Here is a 12,032-nt window from a genome sequence, read left to right on the forward strand (position 1 = left end):
TTCAAAAGTGCTGAAAAATATTTATGATTGGGTTTGAGTGCAAAGGTATTTTGGAGCATATCGTTCGATTCATGCAACTTGAATACGCTCAAATGAAAGTCGCTGCACGGAAAATGGATTGCATTTGACTAGTGGAGCGCACAAATATTTGATTCAACGTAATTGAAAAACCGTACCGTTCGACAGTCTGACGACAATTATTGATTTGGCGAACTTTGAACTTTCTGTTTTGAGAAAAGCGACGTGAACATCTCCAAGTAGTTACTTCCTTTGATTTGAATTCAAACAATCAATAGCTATAATTGAGCAAAAATATTATTAATTATTTGGAACTGAATGAAAATTTGAAATCGAAAATGCTGGGACATGTATTCAAAATTATGTGGCAACTTATAACTCCTTGCTTACTACTTGCTCAAAAAAAAGTGACTAAGTCAGTAAAACTCAAAGGCGATTACTGTCCGTGGATGTCTTTTGATCTCTGGACGTTAATAAGAATAAAGCATAGCATAGCATAGGCTGACTATACACATCTTGAATTGGCTGATACACGAGGTACAACTGATAATAAAGAGCAACTGTAGCGTTATAATTAAGCATTTGTGGTTGTTTAATTTTGAGCGTGTAGTGATTGGGTTCATTCGAAACAAAATTCAGTGTTTAGAATTAAGAGTGCGGAATGTCAAACACGCACAAACAGGAAAATAAACAATAACAAAACAACATCGTGCCCAGAAAGACGCAAAATTGTACGACAAAGTTTGTTTTGGCACCAGTTGCCCGTAAAAGACCGGACCACTCCACTCCACCACAAATAAAAGTCGTTTAGCACGAATCGGATGTTAATTCTTTCCAACTCCCAGGAAACGGTAGAGTTGAAGGCAACAATATCCTGCCACGATGGGTCATGGCCAAACCGAACAAAGCGGTAGGCAGAACCAGCTTGCCGATACCGACGGCCCCACTAGGTGAGTGAAGAATTAACAGCAAGAAACTCTTGAGAAACAACGAACCAACGTTTGTTTTTCGATGGGGCCGATGTTTGGGATCTGAAATCGTTTGTTTGCGAGCCGATCAGCCGTCGCATGGCCAAGCCGGAACAGATCCAGCCGGAAGCAGACGTCGGATGTGATCCGGGTCTTTGTCATGAAGAGCAGTGCGGCCAGACAGGGTTGCCAGAATACCAGATATTCCTGTGATACATGAGGAAACCGAGCTGTGATACGAATTTTCGTTCTTTTGGATGTTGTCTTTGATGTTATGGTACGAAACGAGCCCGTGAGTAGAAATTATGTTAAGCTAGCTTAGGTTTCGAGAATGTCGTAAGAGTAAATGGTAATTATTGCTACAAAGTTTTGGGTTTTGCGTGTTTGTGTTTTGGGTAAAAGTTGGCCGTGCAGCACACACTGAAAGTCAATGGTGCTCAACTTGTTTCACAACACAAGATACCAAAATAAGTATATGGATTCAATGTTCATTGTTGTGCTCTTGAAGATCAATGCACACCGTGACAAGTCCATGTGGTCATGGAAGGGAAATAGGATTGACTAAATATGTAAAAAAATAATTAAAATATAATGAAACAATCTCACTAAAGTCCATATATAGGCGATAAGGGAAAAAAGGCAGCATGTGTTGATTTGTATTGGATGGTTCTGTTGTACTAATGGTGATCATCCCTGCACCTTTCAGCCACTGTTCCTCGATAATCCAGTGTTTATGAATCACATTTTTCGACAGTTGCCTGTGCTTTGTTTTTCTTCGAAGAATTTACACTCAGTCTTAGCAATCGGGCAAAATAGATTTCTTTGGCACGATGCCCTTGTGACCAAAATTACTGACAACTTAATACATTTTTCACGGTAAAACTCACAATTTTTTCCGAAATGTTATCCCCCAAAGCATCATTCTGTTTTGAATATTTCGAATTCTCTGGGAATGTAGATTCCATCATGCAAATTGGGAAATGTTTTTTTTTTTCATTTAGAAGGAGCGGTCCTCGAAAGCCACTTTCTTCACAGTTCACACCGATTGAACATTTGCCAATTTAAAAAAAATGTAATTAATCACTGCTACACTACAAAGTTTTCGAATAGTACACTTATTCAACATCAAAAGAACAATTTTTCACTTATGTAACTTTGTTGATTTTCTCAGATCGAAATTTTGCAGCTACGAAAAATGCACGCCTACTCCTTTGCTTGTTAATTATTTTCATATAGTTTTAAAAAAACCTCTATACGTTAATAATAATAAAACACAATTATATCAAAAGAGTAAAAATGTATCCTGAAGATGCTCACTTAAGAGGACTTTAAGTGAACCATATTTTAAACAAAGTTAAAGTTACCAAGAGGAAATGTAAATAAAAACTATTACTAAGATATTTTAAACAACACACCCCATTCAATAATCTAGAAAAACACCATACAGTTCTCATACCAACTCCAAGAAAACTTAAAAGTCAAAAACATTTAATCACAATTTCACCAACGCACAGTGGTCAAAAATGCGAAAAACGGGATCGTTGCTCGTAACTTGTTTAGTTCACACCTGTATAAAAATGATTAGATAATAATTTGAATCATTTCATGACACTAAAAACTACATATTGTGCAAAATTTGATCATAATCGTTTGAAAATCGTTCGAGTTCTATAACATTTTACAATGAATTTATTAGGGACCCTCCCCCCCCGCTCTTCTTCAAAAAATCAACACAATTACTCATCAAATATATTAAAACCTTCTAATCAACATAATGAATCATTTACTTGATAAAAATCACATGTAAATTAATCAAATTGTATCATGTTTTATGTTATTTTTGTATGGGAGCCCCCTCCCTCAAGTCGGAGCGGTTTGTAACTACAGGTCGGACTCGATTATCCGGAGTATAGATTTTTTTTTCACTCCGGATAATCGAATTCTCCGGATAATCGAATCAAGAAAAAAAAAATTTTTTTCAGTCTGAGGACGTTAAATTGTAATTTTTTTGTGCATTGTTTTTCTAAAATGCAGTGGCGTAGCCAGAAATCATTTTTATAGGAAAAAGAGGTTAAGTCGTGATAAGAAAAAAACAAATATGTAATCTTAAACAATTAATGGTTTCACTTTATCTTGACCTGACACATCTCGGAAGTGATTTAAAATCAGAAGGGTTGAGTACAAAACCACGACCGCAAGGTTGACGTTGAACTACAACTGTTTATTACATTTTTCTCAGATCTGATTGGTCAAATTTTGCGTTTCAACAAGGCTTGACATTTGACATTATAACGTAAGAAAGCAGAACATGGGACAAAATTTGTCCTGATTGTCCTATTCAATATCGATACGACGACAGCGTAGTTCTACGTCAAAATGTATCGCTCCAAGCCCCATCGTTATTCCTGTCATTTGACGGACGAACCCTATACGACGCGGCGTGCCGCTTTACGCGCTATTGTGTGACGAGCTTCATTCTGACTCTTGTTTTGACAGTTCAAGTTGGTGATTTCATTCTGTGCAATTTCGTCTGTGTTCAAGTAGTGTTTCCGTGAAATGACACCCTAGCTTAAGTCCCTCTTTTTCTTACTTTGTCACGTTTGTACATTTGATCATACTTTGTAAATAATCTAAAATACATTTCAAAATCCACTCATTTTCAACCGAAGACAATCGATAATTAATTAAACTAGATAATAAATAATTAACCCGTTACTTCCCACGGTTTTTTTTAAAGATTTGAACAACAAAATAGCTTTTGTAAGGAAAGAGCTTGAACAAAAGTTGTTCCCCATGACCTCAAAAGTTGTAATTCGTTGAAATTTTTTTTGATTGTTTCAATAGCTGCTAGATTGTTTTTCAATAGTTACTCTATCTAAATTTCAAGAAGGCTTACAGACAAGCACAATGACTGCATCATAGTAGATTTACAAACTTGATAAAGACGCAAATGTTGTGGATCACTTGTGCTACCATGGGATGTAGAGGATTAAACACATTGAAAACTCTTATTCTTACCCCTCCTGTTCCTAGCTACGTTCTTCCTTGACCACATATTTATATAATGTATTATAGAGTTAATGAGTTTGATCTTGAACAATACACTGTGGATAACCGAGTTTTAATATAAAGTACAACTACTATACTAGCCTCTGACCCCCCTAACTCCGTCCGAAGCTGATAAAAATATTGTTTTGTGAATTATAGTACTAAATTATTTAAAAAATAAAAATAAAAATTTAAAAAAAAAGTTGTAAAAAAAAATACTCCGGATAATCGAGTCTAAAATTCCGGATAATCGAGTCTCCGGATAATCGAGTCCGACCTGTATTATAGAAATCGGTGAAATCGTTTATTTAAAATCAAATTAAATTTCTTTTTCAAGCTTTATTAGTAGGTATAAAATTCAGGAAAAATATTTAGTTAGGCTTCCGCTTTTCCAAATCCGAATTGCCGGGACTTACGCTTAACCCCTGCCATCAGATTTTGTACAGCCACCTTGTCCACCTTCTTCGCCGCAGAAAGCCAGTTTTCCTTGAACTGCTGCTCGTCCTTAGCAGTTTTTTTGGTCCTCTTTAGGTTCCGCTTGACAATAGCCCAGTATTTCTCAATTGGGCAGAGCTCTGGCGTGTTGGGAGGGTTCTTGTCCTTGGGATCCACCTGCACGTTGTTGGTGGCGTACCACTTCATGGCCTTCATAATAATCTCAAAATCACTGATATCGTAATCGAAAGAGTAAACAATTTCAAATATTGTGGTATTGCTCTAGATGAAACTCTTTCATGGAGCAATCACGTTTAAATTTACAAAAAAAATATCTCATTTCGTTCGACGTCACGTTTTGTTACCCAGAGTGTTAATACAGTCGTTAATATAGTCTATTTATTCAATTTTTTGCTATTTTTCATGCTAAACCAATTCGTTGAATGCACTTTCGAGAGCACTCTTGATTTCATTGCATGCCCTTTGCTAAAACGAAGCGAACTTCACTCAGGTGGCCAAACTGCAGTTCTAAAATTAACTTACCTCATGTTGAAAGAATGTGTGGGACGATGCATTTCTAAATTGATATCGACAATCTGGTTCTACCAAACGTCAATTATTGATCGGGTCCATCAGATGTTCCGTTTTTTGGAAACTGTATGTAGGTGGAGTACTTTTCCAAACCAATCAACGCCAGACTTTGTTGTAAGAGATAAATCAATTTAGAAGCAAAAAGTCACCCATGGGGTTTTGCCCTCATCGACAACGACTGTCTACTACAAATTTCTCAACAAATTTTCACCTCTGACATGGCAATAATTTTTCAGGCTCCCTTTCAGATGAGTTGTTGGTTTTGAAGTTGATGGATTTGAATGGAGGTCCATTCCTTCCAGTTGAAAGCAATCGGAAGGGAAAAGGGACAGCATCATGGTAGAAGATTCGGTCTTCCACTTGTAACACCTGTAGAAAGGGGTACAGAGCTGTGGAATCTAAACTGAAATAGGGGAAAGGGAAAACAACAGAAGGATATTAAAATTTAATTGAGTTGGTTCTCCTTTGGTTCTGGAGTGTATCCGGCTGGAGTTGACCTTATTTGAGCGTTATTTTCGATTCCGAAGGCTTGTTTAGCAATTGGGATTTGATGCTGTGAATAAGTTACACATTTTCAGGAGTTGGGGGTTTGATTCCTTTTATTTTTACTTTCTCTTGGCCAGTAAAAACCAAGTGTTCTATTTTTCAAATCTTTTTTCGAAGTTTTTTTTTCTAAATCTTGCTGGCAACTGTTCACTGTGTTTCCGAAGTTTATTTAGAGCTGGCCATGATTTTTCAATTTTATTCTACCAAATGTTTTTAAAAAAATTATCGATTTTAAGCATAAAATGAATTTGCAAATATTTTATAACTCTGCATCTTTAACCTTTAACAAGCTTAATAAAATTCCACCTTAAAGAGGCATCAGAAGCTCAAATTAAATGTAATGGTGTCATTCGGCCGATTAGGGATCCCAAATGGCACTAAATCCAACCATCACAACACCCAAACAAATCCTCGGCTCGTTTCAAGGACAAATTAGTTCAGTTCAGCCGGTAGATGAAATCCAACAGGAGAGAAAAAAAACCAATTTAACCCAAGCTAATAATGAGATAAAAAGATACCTGTTCCTTGTTGCTAGCTAACTAGTTCGTTCCGACGAAAAGCCGAAAACGGCCTATCCGCAAATCACAGTTGGCCGCAGGTGTGGCAATAATTTGACATTTACCCCACGTCACATCCCCCTCAAAGTCGTGTACACATTGCTCCTCCTTCCTGCATCTGAGCACACGACAACAGAGATCCGAAATTATCGGAATGTGAAAAGGAAAATAATAGAAAGGAAAAAGGCTAACTTTTCCCAACCTTCGTTGTCGTGTAGATGTCCAATGTATGTAGGTAGGTGTATCTATAACTAGCTATAGAGTTAGATCGGTGGCAATCGTTTTCGCACCGGGAATTCCGTGGTTTGCCCTATCTCTGCCGACAATGAATGTTATAGGAAGGTATTTCTGCAGAGAGACGTCCGTCCGCAGGGAAATACATAGTAGGCCTTGACTGGCCCTTTCGTGGTGACACTATCACAACATTGGATGACATCGGCCGAGAGAGGCAGTCGGTTGCCGGGTTGCTTTGTTTCTGATTTCGGTCACTGATAACCGATAAACTGCGTGTTCGGGTTTTATTCGACCTTGCTTTGTGTTTTGCTTTGTGCGTGCTTTGTGGGGGTGGGTTTGAGAAGGTAGTAAAAATGAAGGCTTCCAGGAAGGATCACACTCTCGTGTGTAGGTAGGAATGGCTGATGCTCGTCAGCCATTTTCGGGTTTTCTGCTTTTCATTCCGGTGCGTTTCCCGTGTAGATGGAAGCCTTCCGGTCGGCTAAGCTTCGGTCACGAAAGAGTCCTATCCAAATATTTATCCTAAATGTAATTAAATTTATAAGTGTTTGCATCGGTTTCCATCAACAAACTGCGGTGGAAAATTTCGACTTGAATGCTTGGATTCGGCATTGTTGAAATTTCTCATTAGGTAGAATTAAAGAAGACTATGCAGGTTTTTCCAGAGGAATCGTTTCTTATGTTTTTTTTTGTTTAAAATTGAAAGAAACTTATAAATTAAGCTTCTAATTTAGCTTCATTGAATGAAAGCACACTTGAGGGTTGAGTTCAATTTTCTGTACGTATCAAACATTAAGCGTAAAATTTTCGGGCCGTAAAGAAATAATGCGCTTAGTGAAACACTCATCAATTTTATCTGTGACAGCAAAACATTAGCATCGTAAACCACTTTGGAGCGAGCGTTCGCAAAAGCACTTACATAAGCAGCAATCCGCAAACACAAACACATTCGTACTCCCAAACACAACTGCCATCATCCCGTTCGCCGAACGCAACATTGAAATAATAAACTATTTTATATTCAAAGAAAAACGACACTGTCTCACCCCCCGGAGCCGAAAGCAGAAACCCTTTCGGATTTGATTTCTTTCTCTTGAAATCGTAAAGAAAACAAAACAACAACGACAAAAATCAACGGCATTACACCGACCGAAATCCAGCAGGCAGCAGGCCGTGCTTGCGAAAATGTTGTCCCCCCTTTTTGGAAATTCCAACCCCCTTGAAACAATAACAACTCAAACAACAGTAGGCATGAAAAAATGATTCTTATTACTTACAGAGAAGAAGGGACCAAAAAGACATATCCACATCCAGTAGTTTGGGATGAGTATATGAGTATATATGTTGTATGTCTGTTAAAGAGACCTCCCGGGGTGCGATGATGCTGGCGACATTCCAAATTTTATCATTTTTTATGATGCTCGTGCAATTATTTATCGCTTCGCTGTTTGGCAGGGCAGACGATAAATAAGCAAACGGGGCGCTGATGTGTTCCCCGTATGTAGGACATTTATGCATTTGGTGGAATGGTTGAGCGACCGACAAAAGAATACTAAAAAATTGAATAAAGTAAGTACAACTCAATTGTAGAGTTCATGAATCTTTTTAAAAGCGCTGAAGAATACTGGTTTTACCCTTATAATTTTTCTTGTTGGAAGCTTTGACTCAGAGTTCAACTTGAAATATAAAAGTATTTAGTAAGGGCAAATCTGACAACATTATTGAATCTGAGAGAGCAGATGTGACAGGTGTTACAGGTGGAAGACCGAATCTTCTACCAGATGCTGTCCCATTTTCCTTTCCGAAGGAACGGACTTCTATTCAAATCCATCAACTTCAATAACAACAACTCATCTGGAGGGAGACTGAAAAATTATTGCCATGTCAAAGGTGGAAATTTGTTGGGAAATATGTAGCCGACAGTCGATGTCGATGAGGGCAAAATCCCCTGGATGGCTTTTTGCTTCTAAATTGATTAATCTCTTACAACAAAGTCTGGCGTTGATTGGTTTGGAAAAGTACTCCACCTACATACAGTTTCCAAAAACGGAACAACTGATGAACTCGATAAACAATTGACGTTCGGTAGAACCAGATTGTCGATATCAATTTAGAAATGCATCGTCCCACACATTCTTCAGCATGGGAAAAGTTAATTTTAGGAACTGCAGTTTGGCTACCATGAAGAGTAAAGGTCGCTTCAAATTTGTCTATACAAGGGTAAAGCAATAGAAGGGTTCTTCCTCAATGTGTAAAATGAAACAAGAAGTCCCCTCGAAGACGAGTTAGCTCAAGCTATGAAATGTGCAAAAATAAAAACAAGTAAATAGCTAACTTTCCGGATGAGATTTTATTCAAATTTATAACCAAGGTCGTGCCGTTGTCTCTTATCCCGGAACATCCCTCCTCCTCCTTACTTAATTCTTCACCCACAAAGTGCAGCATTTTTCTCCGAAGGATCCAAACCAAAATAGCATCGCTCGTTGCTATATACCTATTTTCTAACGAATTTCCAATTTTTCTTTTTTTTTTGTGCGCTCACCAGATAAGGCCCCATCGGAGGCCACCTTTCGGGGCACGGAGTTTCTCTCGTACGATCTCGGCCAAACGGGGGGCGAACCGATCGTCAGCGCACAGGACGCCATCACGCTCTACTTCCGGACCCGGCAGCCCAACGGATTGCTCTTCTACACGGGTAAGTGACTGGTTTTTATTTTTTAAGGGGGTATTTTCCTACTATGTTGAGTTTTGATTTACTTTTACTTCACCCCCGGGAGAAATTATGTTACTCTAACTTGGATTGAATATTTTTATTTAAAATAATTGCAAAAAGCTGGCAAGAGTGAAGAATTCTAGTGAGGTAAATTCGCTTCCAAAAGATCTTCTGATGATAACAAAGCTAGAGTAAAGGACAAAAAATGAAGTTGAGGGCACTTCTTGAACGATAACATAACAGAGATGTTAACTTCTTAAAATAAAATCAAAGTGATTCGAACTTTCGAAAATATTAAATTCTCAAAATTATCAAAAATTCGAAATTGTCAAAAATGTCAAAATTGTCATTTGTGAGAAATTTATAAATTTTGTAAATATTGTAAATTTTGTAAATTTTGTAAATTTGTAAAATTTGTAAATTTTGTAAATTTTGTAAATTTGTAAAATTTGTAAATTTTGTAAATTTTGTAAATTTCGTAAATTTTGTAAGTTTTGTATATTTTTTAAATTTTGTAAATTTTGTAAATTTTGTAAATTCTGTAAATTTTGTAAATTTTGTAAATTTTGTAAATTTTGTAAATTTTGTAAATTTTGTAAATTTTGTTAATTTTGTAAATTTTGTAAATTTTGTAAATTTTGTAAATTTTGTAAATTTTGTAAATTTTGTAAATTTTGTAAATTTTGTAAATTTTGTAAATTTGGTAAATTTTGTAAATTTTGTAAATTTTTTAAATTTAAATATGTGTAAAATATGTGTCAAAATTGTCAAAACTGGCAAAATTTAAAAAAATTTCAAAACTGTGAAAATTGTCAAAATTGTCAAAATGATCAAAATTGTCAAAATTTTCAAAACTGTCCAAATTGTCAAAATTGTCGAGATTGTCAAAATTGTCAAAATTGTCCAAAATGTTAAAATTGTCAAAATTGTCAAAATAGTCAAAGTTGTTAAAATTGTCAGAATTGTCAAAATTGTCAAAATTGTCAAAATTGTCAAAATTGTCAAAATTGTCAAAATTGTCAAAATTGTCAAAATTGTCAAAATTGTCAATATTGTCAATATTGTCAATATTGTCAATTTTGTCAATATTGTCAATATTGTCAATATTGTCAAAATTGTCAAAATTGTCAAAATTGTCAAAATTGTCAAAATTGTCAAAATTGCCAAAATTGTCAAAATTGTCCAAATTGCCAAAATTGTTAAAATTGTCAAAATTGTGATATTGTCAAAATTGTCAAAATTGTCAAAATTGTCAAAATTGTTAAAATTGTCATAATTGTCAATATGATCAAAATGGTCAAAATTGTCAAAATTGTCAAAATTGTCAAAATTGTCAAAATTGTCGAAATTGTCAAAATTGTCAAAATTGTCAAAATTGTCAAAATTGTCAAAATTGTCAAAATTGTCAAAATTGTCAAAATTGTCAAAATTGTCAAAATTGTCAAAATTGTCAAAATTGTCAAAATTGTCAAAATTGTCAAAATTGTCAAAATTGTCAAAATTGTCAAAATTGTCAAAATTGTCAAAATTGTCAAAATTGTCAAAATTGTCAAAATTGTCAAAATTGTCAAAATTATCAAAATTGTCAAAATTGTCAAAATTGTCAAAATTGTCAAAATTGTCAACATTGTAGAAATTGTCAAAATTGTCAAAATTGCCAAAATTTCCAAAATTGTCATATTGTCAAAATTGTCAAAATTGTCAAATTGTCAAAATTGTCAAAATTGTCAAAATTGTCAAAATTGTCAAAATTGTCAAAATTTGTCAGAGTTGTCAAAATTGTCATAATTGTTAAATTGGTCAAAATTGTCAAAATTGTCAAAAATTGTCAAAACTGTCAACATTATCAAAATGGTCAAAATTGTCAAAATTGTCAAAATTGTCAAAATTGTCAAAATTGTCAAAATTGTCAAAATTGTCAAAATTGTCAAAATTGTCAAAATTGTCAAAATTGTCAAAATTGTCAAAATTTGTCAAAGTTGTCAAAATTGTCATAATTGTTAAATTGGTCAAAATTGTCAAAATTGTCAAAATTGTCAAAACTGTCAACATTATCAAAATTGTCAAAATTGTCAAAATGGTCAAAATTGTCAAAATTGTCAAAATGTCAAAATTGTCAAAACTGTCAAAATTGTCAAAATTGTCAAAATTGTCAAAATTGTCCTAATTGTCAAAATTGTCAAAATTGTCAAAATTGTCAAAATTGTCAAAATTGTCAAAATTGTCAAAATTGTCAAAATTGTCAAAATTGCCAAAATTGTTAAAATTGTCAAAATTGTCAAAATTGTCAAAATTGTCAAAACTGTCAAAATTGTCAAAATTGTCAAAATTGTCAAAATTGCCAAATTGTCAAAATTTTCAAAATGGTCAAAACTGTCAAAATTGTCAAAATTGTCAAAATTGTCAAAATTTTCAAAATTGTCAAAATTGTCAAAATTTTCAAAACTGTCAAAATTGTCAAAATTATCAAAATTTTCAAAATTGTCAATATTGTCAAAATTGTCAAAATTGTCAAAATTGTCAAAATTGTCCAAATTGTCAAAATTGTCAAAATTGTCAAAATTGTCAAAATTTTCAAAACTGTCAAAATTTTCAAAACTGTCAAAATTGTCAAAATTTTCAAAATTGTCAAAATTGTCAAAATTGTCAAAATTCTCAAAATTGTCAAAATTCTCAAAATTGTCAAAATTGTCAAAATTGTCAAAATTGTCAAAATTGTCAAATTGAAAACATTGTCAAAATTGTCGAAATTGTCAAAATTATTAAAATTGTCAAAATTATTAAAATTGTCAAAATTGTCAAAATTGTCAAAATTGTCAAAATTGTCAAAATTGTCAAAATTGTCAAAATTGTCAAAATTGTCAAAACTGTCAAAATTGTCAAAATTGTCAAAATTGTCAAAATTGCCAAATTGTCAAAATG

The 12,032-nt window shown here is 34.3% G+C and overlaps 1 protein-coding gene across 11 annotated transcripts in view; it reads left to right on the forward strand.

Annotated features, from left to right (window-relative positions):
- LOC129747528 (neurexin-3a) overlaps window positions 1-12,032 on the forward strand; it is a 200,796-nt gene that overhangs the window by 121,066 nt on the left and 67,698 nt on the right. For all 11 annotated transcript variants that reach the window (XM_055741795.1, XM_055741819.1, XM_055741835.1 and 8 more), the window contains one exon: window positions 8,943-9,092. In XM_055741795.1, coding sequence (XP_055597770.1) covers window positions 8,943-9,092 — 150 coding nt within the window. The remainder of the gene's footprint in view (window positions 1-8,942; window positions 9,093-12,032) is intronic.

This window comes from Uranotaenia lowii, chromosome 1, assembly GCF_029784155.1.
Source record: "Uranotaenia lowii strain MFRU-FL chromosome 1, ASM2978415v1, whole genome shotgun sequence".
Classification (NCBI taxonomy): Eukaryota; Metazoa; Arthropoda; class Insecta; order Diptera; family Culicidae; genus Uranotaenia; species Uranotaenia lowii.